At 42.8% G+C, this 12,717-nt stretch overlaps 1 protein-coding gene across 5 annotated transcripts in view; it reads left to right on the top strand.

Annotated features, from left to right (window-relative positions):
- The window catches only part of JADE2 (jade family PHD finger 2), a 147,445-nt gene that overhangs the window by 111,304 nt on the left and 23,424 nt on the right, over positions 1-12,717 (top strand). For all 5 annotated transcript variants that reach the window (XM_083428812.1, XM_083428811.1, XM_083428815.1 and 2 more), the window contains exon 9: positions 7,977-8,438. In XM_083428812.1, coding sequence (XP_083284938.1) covers positions 7,977-8,438 — 462 coding nt within the window. The remainder of the gene's footprint in view (positions 1-7,976; positions 8,439-12,717) is intronic.

Raw genomic sequence — 12,717 nt, 5'->3', positions numbered from 1 at the left:
CTCCCCTGTTCCAATGGCAGTCACCTGACACCCCCCCCCAAAAAAAATTTCATCCTCACAACAGCCCTGTGAGGTAGGTTAGGCTAAGATATGGTGACTGGCCCAAAGTTACCCAGTACCCTTCTTGACTGAGTGGGCAAATCCTGGTCTCCCAGGTCATAGTCCAACCTGCTAACCATTATGTTACTTTACATTGACCTCACTGGCTTTTATCTCATGTGCAGCTTTTAGTTGGAAGGGAAAGGAGAGGGACTCCCCCTCCTCTCCTCTCCCAGTGTCTCCATGGAGTCAAGGGGGTTTGTGTGTAAATTATTTCCCTTCCTGACAGGTTTTGCAGGAGGTAGCAGCAGAATGTTGGTCTTTTTTATCTTTAGTTCCCAGGTAACAAGAAATGCCACTGAATACAGTCTAGTGTTCTTTTCCACTTCTTTTATCACAGTATTTTATCTTATCCAAGCTCACTTTGATCTCTAGGAAGATTACCGAAGTGTTGATCTCTGGGTCCAAAGGGAGGATCTGTCAAAGATTGTTTGTATGTTGAGGCTGCAACTGTCGTGAGACAGCTATCTGGTGGAAGGAAAGTCATGTGCTATATGAACAGAAAGTGTGAAGCCACCACCATAACGTTTGGGGCATTGTAAGGGAGAAATTTTAAAGCAATCCCTTTTAGCCTGAAGTGAAAGCTCTCACACACGTTTCATTAAATCTTTCCAACATTTGATGCAATTCCATTTGCGATGGCTCTGGGTGGATCTGCTTATTCACCCTGCCAGATGGAGATATTCTGTCATAATGGCAACTGCTTTTGAAGAACGGAAGGGCAGGGAAACGAGACGGCTACACTTGGCAGCCTTGGGTGGGGGGGTTGGGAAGAAAAGGAAGAATTCAGTTTTCTCTGAGACTTCATCCTCTTAGCTCTGGCTCGCGTGTTAGTTTTGAAATGCTCTGAGCTGAGTGGATTTGCATGAAAGGTCACCTGAAATGGAAAACAGGGTTTTATTGTCTCCTTTGCTGACATCCCACATTTCATAAGTCTTCATAAGACTGACAGTTGAGCTTTTGTTGGCACTGGCCTCGTAAGAGGGAGAACATTTTCACCAAAAGAAGGAATGAAAGAAATATGTAGATGATTCATTTGTTTAAACGTTTAAGCAATGACTAAGCATCAAACTGAAACATAGGGGGGGGGGAATTAGAATTCAGATCTGCCCCCACTCTCATCACATTAGGATTGCAAATCTCATTATTTGTGTTGATGTAGCATCTCCATCTGGGTTTGCTTATGCAGGTGAAATTTAGCATAGAAGACTCCACAATAGCTTTATAAAATAGCTTTTGGCCAAGGGCGGGGGGTAACTTTCCTGAAACCTTCCAGGCAAAGGGATCAAAATTCATGCAGCTCAGTGAAAGTGACAATAGCCAGGGACTTAGTGGAGAAAAGTAATGGAGTAGGTAATGGAGTAATGGGGTTGCTAGGAATTGTGTTACTTGTTTTTATAATCATATACAAATTCTTCCTCCTTTACTTGTATGATTATATTACTATAACCCACCCTGGAACCTTATGGTGAAGGTCAGATAAGAACTATTATAAATACATTTGTTGTTGTTAAATTTATTACCCACCCTTCGCCAACAGGTCTTGGGGTGAGTTTCAACAATCTAAAATTAAGAATTATAAACAGTTTTCAGCCATAGGAGTACCTTGGGCTCACAGGCAGAGCTGTGTCTTGAGCATTCTCTGAATACTCTATAATGAAGAAGCCACATGCACCTCTGTAAGAGGGGCAGACACAGAGAATGCCCTCTCCTGGGAGGTGGCGCTACCAAGAGGCCTGCCTCTGCTGATTTTAACATCTGGGAAGTGCTGTAGGGAAGGAGGTGGTCTGGGAGATAGTACCTTTAGGCAAGGCAACATCAGTGCAACTACACTGGTTTAGAGGTTCAACAGTGATACAGAGGATCATTCACAATAACCACGTTGGCGGGTAAACATATGACTTTGGTTTTCAAAGGGGCAGGGATATGCAAGAGTACCGTACTAAACAATTCCCTTTTTGAAGACTAAGTCTACAACCCTATTGTTACGGCAAAATCTGGGTGCGAGGCTGCTCTGCCACCCAGCTCGTCGGACTAAGTCCGCGGGTCCCTGCGGAGGAAAATGAGTTCAGCCGGAGAGGAGCAAACTGCAGAAGATCCATGTTTATTGCGCAATAAGGTTCAAGGCGAGATTGAACAGCGAGGAAGGGGTGACATGAACTTTTAAACTTCCCTCCATGTCCCAGAATACAGTGCAAAATACATCCCAGTTACATCATGAATACATTAAGAAGAGGTTGGGTTACACAGATTACATCATGAATATATTAAGAAGAGGTTGGGTTACACAGAATTAACATATGGAGGAGGGAGGGGGGAATATGCAGAGCTGGAGATATGCATAGATAAGCACATCCTGAGTCCAGGTGATGAGAAGACAATGGCCCATGTATGCATAGTCTGCCACCTGGCATTGCCCAGAGGAAAGGCCAGGCAGAGTGATTTGACAGGATTAGGGTCTTAACACCTTGCTTGAGGGATTATGGAGGACAGGGAAGGTGTCATGGAGTTCTAGAGAAATTGAGCAAATTGGCACGTTGATTTTCTATGATTTATAGATTTTAGTCCCTTCTGTCATTGACAGTTGGAAATAAATGGATATATTGTAGCGAAGAAGGAGGTGAAGAAGACATGCCCCCCCCTTCCGTATCACTATATACACATGAGTGTAAATCCCACTGAACTCATTTGGGTGTTTTGAGTAGGATTGTACTATAAGACATCTCCCTCCATGGTTTTTTTCGGGGGGGGGGGGGAATACATTTTTACTGCTTGCTAGAAACATTTGTGGTTGTGGTTATGATAACATTGATTGACTTGCGCAGAGTGCCCTCTCAATGCCCAACCAGGAAGAGGTATTTGCCATGGAGATGGGAGTTATGGTCCAGGGCTACCTGGAGAACAGCATGTCACTGCCCTTAAACAATGAGATAGCAGTATTCCAGATAACCAACCAAGTTCTTTTTTGATAGCATCTAAGAATTGCTCTCTTTTACTCTGAGAGTAATCTCTCCTATTCTTAAAACTGATAATCTGTGGCCACTTAACATTCCAGTTCTCCTGTGAATAAGGAAAACCAAACAACCCCAGTAACTCAGGGATTCATTATCCTAAACATTCATGGGTAAACACTTGAGGTCCAGCACCAAGGGCCTTCTGGCAGTTCCCTCACTGCGAAAAGCGAAGTTACAGGGAACCAGGCAGAGGGCCTTCTCGGTAGTGACGCCCGTCCTGTGGAACACCCTCCCATCAGATACCAAGGAAATAAACAACTATCTGACTTTTAGAAGATATCTGAAGGCAGCCCTGTTTAGGAAGTTTTTAATGTTTGATATTTTATTGTATTTCTAATATTCTGTTGGAAGCTGCCCAGAGTGGCTGGGGAGGCCCGGCCAGATGGGTGTAGGGTAATATGAACATTAACACAATTCCCAACTCCTTCTACCTTTCAGTATATTCTCCCCCCCCCCCCCCACTCTGCTGTATGGTTTTATTCTGCTAGCTGGGCTGGAGGAGGGGAATAATGCATCAATAACGTCTTCATTATCACTTTAATGCAAGGTTCTTTGGTAGCTACTGCTGAACAGGTACTTTTCGTTGTTGACCTGTCAGCTCAGCTTGCTAATTATTTCCTATTTGCATTTCGGGCAGAGTCCCTGACAACTGCTACTTGCCATCTGTCAGAGGAAACCCAGGATGGGTGGCATTCTGTTTGTTTTATCTCTAAGGTAGCGCGGATAATCTTTCCTTCATAAAAGGGCACTGTGTAGGCTGTTGTTCTAGCAAAAGTCATAAACAATTTAATAATGATATTAATACTGTTTGTGATGCAAATAGGGAGGGGAGGGGAGAAACTGAGATGCATTTATTTCAGTAGCTTTGCTAAGCCCGAGAGGTCCTTGCCCAGCTTTCATCTCAGCACTGCAGCTAGTTGTGTGCACAACAGCACAAAGGATCTTTCCAATCACTCATTTTAAAGTACCCCCAGATGTTACTCCAATATAAACACAATTGGCTCCATCAGTAGCTATCTAGCTATGTATGCAGTAAAATTACAGCTTTGGCTACCGGACAAGAAAACTCAATCAAAGCTGTTTACTGCTGGCAAAAGCCTGTAACCTCAAAATGCAATAACACTTAGGAAAGTGACTCCGCTGCATCTTTTCAACATAGTCTCCCATCCCCAGCCCAGGTATTTATATCAGGCAGGCCTATGATAAAAACCGCATGATAGCAGAACAGCATTGCTTTACAAATCTGGGCACTGATACTGTGCATCCAGCAAAATGAATGAAAACTCAATACTCCGATCCTTAGGTCTTGTCTGTGTCAGTGCATCCCACCACATCTTATCCCTGCATGGAATGCAGTTTAAAATATTTGGTTAGATCTGCTGTTTAGGGTCTATCAGATCACCACCCTGGACAGATTTCTGTTAGTAGCTCCACAAGTGGCAGAGTGTCCCATAGCACTGTCATGGCTCTTTTGCCCTCCTTAAGATCCTGCAAATATGAGGACCAAACCTGACATGTCAGTATCAGACCTCTTTGTTTAACCCTAGGTCTGCCCCAGTCACAGGGATACGGGTCTGCCTTTTTAGAGGAAAGGGAGATGCTCAGGGGAGGGGAAAGTGAACTCTCTTTGCCCCAACCTCTTATATTCCCTTAGCATCGTCTCACCAGATGTTTTTCCTGGAGCTCAGCGGAGGAGAAAAGCACCTTAAGGGACCAGTGGGGCAGAGATAAAGCTGCACAGAGTGTGCATTTAAAACTGAACATAAAATTGTTTTTCCTCTTCCCTGAAATGCCCTCACACTCAATTGAGTACGTGTAGTATCCCGAAACGCTTCTCAACATCCTTCAGGAAGTTTCCCCTTGCGTTAATGCGATCATTCAAGCTGGAGCAACCATGGTTCTTAACAAATATATCTGAAGTATGTAAACTGCTCAGTGTGGTGTCTTCAGCAATAAGGTCTTCAGAACAGCTCCTTATTGCTGTTTAACTGGCCATTAGCAGCTGGAATAGACTGATTTCTTATGGGTTATGGCTTAAATAATTACCTGACACTCGGAGCTATTAAAAAACAGTTAATGAATAGTGGGTGGATCCACGAGGAGACAGCAGAGTTACATACAGCTAGATGGGGAATGTGTTATATTGGGTAGGAAATGGCGCTTCAGATGTTGCTGCCTGGGGGAGGAGGGGGACAGAACAAATTAGATAGGGAGGGCTTTAATAAAATTGTTTGATTTTTTTTTCTTTAAAAGAACTGTTGACAGCTATTTAGCGACTGCAATGAGCGTTAATCAGTTAATTTTTATGTTACTAGCTTGCCAAAAGCTTGAGGCTCACTTTTTTGTTCTCTTTCTTTTTAATATATAATTAGAGGACATATATCAAAGGGGAAGATACTGTTAAAGGTCCAGTCTTTCCAGGGGCCTTGCAAGCCCCCAAGAGTGTAGATTTATTCATGAACTTGTGACCCAGTCTGCGACCCAAAAATCACATTAGCTAAGGTAGTTCAAAAAGAACGGAACACTGTGGTAGAAACTCTGGTCTCACCACCACCCTCATAAACACACAATAATATAACATGAGTGTTTCAGAAGGGCAAATGTATGCTTCAGCACCATTAGTACATTTGTTGCTCTGTTTTATAGGCAAAATCTCAACCAGAATTATTTGGGGAGTGGGGGAGAGTCTCTAAAGTCCATTTTCTTTCTACTGTTACTGCATTTTAGTACAAAACAAAAAGCAACCCACTCATTTATCAGAACTTCTCCATACCTTGCTCCTTTTATATTAGGGTTGCACAGCCTGTGACTCTCATCATCACTCACCATTAGCCTTGCTGACTGGGGTGGATGTTTGTTGTGGCCTCAGAACATATTATGGAGGGTCACAGGTTCCTCTTCCCTGTTTTGGCACATGCACTCAGCTCTACTCAAAGGGTTAAACATATTACTTAGTTTAACAGGAGATTATTTTCTATGTCAGCAATGTTTGTGTCATATATAAATACCCTCACCTTGGGTATTTACCTCCAGGAAACCAGTAGAACTATGTTTACCACTTTGAGCTCCTTGGAGGAAAGCTGGTGTATAAATGTAATAAAGAAAGTATCCTCAATTTTTTTTTGACAGTGGCAAAAAAAGAAAAGAAAAGTCCTATTCACCATTCAGACATTACAAGTAAAATGTTTTTTTTCTGATACCTTTTTATTGAATTCCGTTTTCCTTGCCCTTCCCTGTGTCACAGTGAAAAAAGGATTCTGCAGTGTTGGACATGTGGGATAGGTTTAAATGGGTAGGAGAGGATATATTGATTGCAATTTATCCCACCAGGCCCCCATGCGTGTGGGTTAGCAGAGTTTGAAAATCCCATCTTTGGCACCCCAATTAAAAGAATAGGAATTAGTCTTCTCCTTTGGAGAAATTTCAACTATAAAGTAAGCTTTATAAGAACAGGAAGTACTATATGCTGCTTCCTCTCCAGGAGAGGAGGGGAAATGATGTAACACACAGTTCTCTCTACCAATTGTATTTCTATGGTCTGAGTAGACACTCAGCAATTGCATGTCAGCAGTACAGCTCTATGGTATTAGCCCCTTCTCATGCTAACTAACAAGGAATATGCATTAGTTACGTTTGGCTGCTAATCTCCCACAGTTCCATAGTTCATGTTACCCCATGCTAATTAGTATTATATCATAGCTAGCTGACCTTTTGACCAGCACACTGGCTTCAAGTATCAGTAACTTTCAAAATGTGGTAAGCAGGGCAAAGGCATGGCCCTTGTGTTCTCTGAATAATTGGTCACCAGAGGAAAATATGGAGAGGAGAAATAAAAATCCTCCATCGCTCTTTTCTGATTTCCTACTTATCAGGATGTTAATGTTTGTGACATCCTACAGAAATTGCATTAGCCACCTTGGAATCCTTTTGGATGAAAGGCAGTGTAAAAATAAACAAGCCAGTAGGTAGGTAGGTAGGTAGGTAGGTAGGTAGGTAGATAGATAGATGATAGATAGATAGATAGATAGATAGATAGATAGATAGCTCGATAGATGATAGATAGATAGATAGATAGATAGAGATATAGATAGATAGATATAGATATAGATATAGATTAGATAGATAGATGATAGATAGATAGATAGATATAGATAGATAGATAGATAGATAGAATAACCTGTACTTCCTCTGGGATGCAGCTTGTTAATGTGAAATCAGTGCACTCTTCCTGCCCTTCCCCCCCAGAGGAGAGGCCACCTCGACAAGTTTTAAGAAGAGCAAAGAAAACAGCAGATCTCATCTTTACCCCATTCCACATAGCACCTCTTCCTGGATGGGCTTTCATTCTATTTTGCTAGAACAAGGCTTCTGAGTGTAATCAGTGGAAATATAATAAAAAATTGGGGAAACTTGGCCTGGTCATGCAAAATACCTGACCATCACACTGAGCCAATTTGGTGAGACACAGGATCAGCTGCGCTGTATAATTAAATATCTCCTCAGCAAAATCAAGTAGATAGATCCCATGAGGAATGTTTACATGAAGGAAAAACAGCAAGAACATAAACGTAGTGTGTAAGCAAGCTGTAGTGTAGTGGATAGAAATGTACTGTGGAAGATGAATAGTGAGAGAGGGCATTATGGAGGGGTATTTTTCCATCTCCTCAAGAAAAGTGAGGGTCTGAACAGAGAGTAATGCGGATGTGGTACTTTCCACCATCACCCTCCGTTAATTTTACTGCTAGCTTTAATTACGGCAGGAAATTTTTTGCTGTTGGTACTCTTGTAAAAGTGATCCTAGTTGAAATGGTTTTGCAAGAATACTCAGGTCTTCGCTCTGCTTTCTCCCCCTACCTGTTGCAGTGTTCCATGCCTTCCTGCATCACAGCCTTCCACGTAACATGCGCCTTTGAACGCAATCTGGACATGCGGACGCTTTTAGCAGAGAATGATGAGGTGAAGTTCAAGTCCTTCTGTCTTGAGCACAGCAGCGGTGCCACTAAACCACCAGACGAAGCACGGACGGATGCAGATCAAGGCAAGCTGGATATGGAAAAAGTAACGCTGAGGAAACAGAAGCTCCAACAGTTGGAGGAAGACTTCTATGATCTTGTGAAGCCCTCTGAAGTGGCTGAGAACCTTGACTTGACTGAGGGGCTAGTTGATTTTGTCTATCAGTACTGGAAGTTAAAGAGGAAAGCCAATTACAACAAGCCTCTAATGATGCCCAAAACAGATGAGGTGGACAACTTGGCTCAGCAAGAGCAAGATGTGCTGTACCGACGCTTGAAGCTCTTCACACACCTCAGGCAAGATCTTGAAAGGGTGAGTAGAATTACAGGCTTTGTGAAATGTTCTGCTGTTCTACCGTTTCTAGTAATTCTTTAACTCCAGTGGCCTGATTATCCTAACAATCACTTAAACTTCACAGTGCCCAGGCATAGCTTCTGTTCTGATCGCTATCTGTATATTCATTTTCGTTACGATTTTTACTCAAGGAGTTCCATATTTTTTATTTGCCTGTCTAGATCATCCTTTTGTAAAGATAACGAGAAAGGCCCCAGCCTTCCTCTTTACCTTGGAGCTAGGGAGAAGGCAGAATTTGTCCCCACAGCTGAGTGAGCTTCTGAGGGTTCAGTACAACAGTGGAGAAAATCCCCACCCCCTTTCCAACTCAGAGAGGAAGGTTTGGCTGGCACAGGGATCCTCTTGGCCACATGGGACCAAAATGAGCACCAAACTTTTCCTCCTGTTCCTTGGGTAGCTTGTGTGACAGAGTGAAGAACTCAAAGCACTTTTGTCAGCCAGAACCAAAACAAGTCCCTGCTCCTCTTCCCCAGGTGACAAATGAGGGCTGCAGTCCTGTGTATATTTACCAGGGTTAGGCCGGAATGAACACAATCAAACTTTACTTCCATGTAAACCAAAAGTTGTGGGTCCATGCTTACTCCAAGCAAGCACAAAAATCAAATGGAAAAATGGGGGTAGGAATTGTGTGTGTGTGTGTGTGTGTGTGTGTGTGTGTGTGTGTGTGTGTGAGAGAGAGAGAGAGAGAGAGAGAGAGAGAAGAACAATACTATCTGTTGTAGGTCCATGACATGGAGTGTCTGTCAGCACAGACCCATTGGCTTGGTTAGAATTAGCTCTTGAAAAGCTCAGTAGGGAAGTCAAATGCTCATAAATCCTGCAGTCCCTTCCACCCCACCACACATTTTGGTCCCTCCTAAGCAAATTAAGGGACGCGGGTGGCGCTGTGGGTTAAACCACAGAGCCTAGGACTTGCTGATCGAAAGGTTGGCGGTTCAAATCCCCGCGGCGGGGTGAGCTCCCGCCGTTCGGTCCCAGCTCCTGCCCACCTAGCAGTTCGAAAGCACCTCTTAAGTGCAAGTAGATAAATAGGGACCGCTTTCTAGCAGGAAGGTAAACGGTGTTTCCGTGTGCGGCGCTGGTGCTGGCTCGCCAGATGCAGCTTCGTCACGCTGGCCACGTGACCCGGAAGTGTCTTCGGATAGCACCGGCTCCCGGCCTCTTGAGCGAGATGAGCGCGCAACCCTAGAGTCGGTCACAACTGGCCGTGATGGGCAGGGGTACCTTTACCTTTAAGCAAATTAAAAGCACACTGCTAGGATAGCACAGACAGAAGGGTATCTTTTCTCATTAAATTTATTATTTCCTTTGTGATTAATTTTTATAGTAGGAATCAGTTTCTAGATAAGGCCAGGGAATGCTTTGTTAATAATCTTTTCAAAGGAGTGGTCAATGTTTGTGAAGTTGCTCAGTGTAACAGTTTATGATGACAAACCTTCATCTACTTTTATTTTGCCCTACTTTTCCCCTGCTGTGTCTAGTGCCGGCTGTGCTGCCACATGCAAGACAGTAAAAGGAAATTTATTAGAGTCCTGCTTTCTGAAGTTCCATGCTGCCAGAACTCTTGGACTCTTGTAAATTTCTCTTTTATTAGCTATGCATACAAAAACAAACAGTGGCGGAACCAACTGTGATGCTACAGAAAGTAGAGGAGATGGGGGCAGAGTTGGCACTGCATAAACAACTGAGGAGATGGAAGACACAAAACAAATTGCCTAGTGAACATCTCTTGAGAAGGGAAAACACAGAGAAGCAGAAAGGAAAAGCTAGGAATGGGAAGCAAAGAGGATTTAATAGTGCATGGGAATAAATGTACAGTGGTACCTCGGGTTAAGTACCTAATTCGTTCCAGAGGTCCGTTCTTAACCTGAAACTGTTCTTAACCTGAAGCACCACTTTAGCTAATGGGGCCTCCCGCTGCTGCCGCGCCGCCAGAGCACAATTTCTGTTCTCATCCTGAAGCAAAGTTCTTAACCTGAAGCACTATTTCTGGGTTAGCGGAGTCTGTAACCTGAAGCGTATGTAACCCGAGGTACCACTGTACAAGGGCTAAGCTCTGACAGAGGGTATTCAGGCATCATCCTTGTGACTGATTGCCCTAGTTGTGCCAGGTTCAGAGGTGAAACTGTGGAGGTTCAAATAAGCCATGAAAATATAAGATCCGTCCTGATCAGAGAGAGGAAGAGGAAGTATCAAAGTGGAATAGAGATTTCCTGAACCAGATATAACCTTTATCCTAGATGACATGATTATGCATTGAGAAACTGTGTTGGACTTAAAAGATTGATCTTCAGCCATGTACATTCCCTTCCCCCTTTATTTTCTTCCTGTAACATAGGAAAATGATTCTCTTGCTTACATTTCTGATCTCTGTAATTTTAGGATGTTGAAGCTGTGTTTTTAGCAACAAAGACAAACATAGCAGAACAATCTTCCACTGAAAGCCACTGTCCTAAGTTCCCCCGAGACTCAGTGAATTCAAAACAACACAGCTGTAAAAATTAATTTATCTTAATCAACTTCAGCAAAGCTTCATAATCTTTCAGTTACTTGATAGAGAAGTGCAGCTTGTTTATGGTGTGTGTGTAGTTTTAGCAATGCTGGTGAAAGTAGTTACATGGCCAATAAAAAGCATTTTTCTCTTAGACATATAAATTAAGAAACTGAAAGACATTCTAACACATATCTTGCCAGAGGCAGCTGTTTCCCTTGTAAAGAGATTTCAGTCTGATGTTCACTTCAAACCATAATAAATCGAAAGGTGTGTGTTAAAATATAGATCACATAAAATATATAGTGCATAAATCACATTTCTATACTTGAGTCTTGGGTATTTATTCTTACCATTTTTTTCTAAAAACTTTTCCACCTCTAAAACGGGACCTTCCAGAATTTCTTGAGATAATACAGTGGTGCCCCGCAAGACGGAAAACCCGCTAGACGAAAGGGTTTTCCGTTTTCAGAGGTGCTTCGCAGGACGAATTTCTCTATGGGCTGGCTTCGCAAGACGAAAATGTCTTGCGATTCTTGAGGTTTTTTTCCGCTCCCCTTTTTCTAAGGCGCTAAGCTGCTAATAGCCTTTTAGCAGCTAATCCGCTAATCCCTTAAGACTTTAATAGCCGCTAATAGCTGCTAAACCGCTAATAGCGCTAATCCGCTAATAGGGTTGCTTCGCAAGACAAAAAAACCGCTAGACGAAGAGACTCGCAGAACGGATTAATTTCATCTTGCGAGGCACCACTGTACTAACATTTTGTATGGGTTTGCAGTCCAAACCATGTAGGTCTGACAGGAAAGTGCATTACTGTTAGAGCAGTCATGATACGTTTATGCAGATAAGATGGTATTGTCTTGCACCAGCTTCCTTCTCTGTCATCCACTTTCTTATTGCTTCCTCCACCAGTTTTATGGTGGGATTAGGAGCTGTCTGAGTATATTTCAGTGTGTGTGTATTATAAGACCATGCAAGCAATGTATAGAGAACTTCACCTAGGGAATCATCAAAAAGAGCATACAGGATATATTGACAGTGTGAAGACTGCTTTCTAGGGTGTTTACAGATAAGACAAGCATTTTACTGTTTAAACCTTCTTCCCTAACACCTGCTATTCCTGTTACAGTGCTGTCCAATTGCTAGACCCGTCTGGGGTTTTTTTCATGCCACAAACCTCCCATCATCCTCTGTTGGTTCACCTCAATTTTCCCACCTTTCACAACCAGTTCTCCGCATTTCTTTTAACCCGTTTTTATACCACACCATTCCCAGTCTCTGTAGTCCATTTTTCACCACCAGGTTTTGATTCTAAGCAGTCCATAGTATTTAGTTTAGAGACTATCTTTGCTTTATTGCCCTGGGTTACAGCCTGAAAGTTCACGTAGAGGCCCCTTGTTGGCTATCTTCAGTTACAGATATTGCAGCTGGGGAAAGTGTCAAAGGAGTTGCAAAGTGTAATCATGGCTTGAGTTGGTATAAATTTACAGATCTGAACCTAATGCAGAAGTGGACTATGTGAAAGGGAAGTTCACAGAGCAAAATGGACTATCCACCCAAACCTAAAGTTAAGGAGGACAGAATATCTGGCACAATTCCTACCAATAGGCAGCTGTTTAAGCAATGATTGATCTCCCCACAAAAAAACCAACAAAAGAAACATCATTGATAGGTTTAAAATAAGCATTCTTTGATCACTGAGTACCCACAGGAGTTAGAAAATACTGAAAGCCTCATCTATTAGCT

This window comes from Podarcis tiliguerta, assembly GCF_965153285.1.
Source record: "Podarcis tiliguerta genome assembly, chromosome: 2".
In the NCBI taxonomy this organism is placed as follows: Eukaryota; Metazoa; Chordata; class Lepidosauria; order Squamata; family Lacertidae; genus Podarcis; species Podarcis tiliguerta.
Note: the sequence above shows the minus strand (reverse complement) of the source record. Positions and strands in the feature narration are given on the sequence as shown.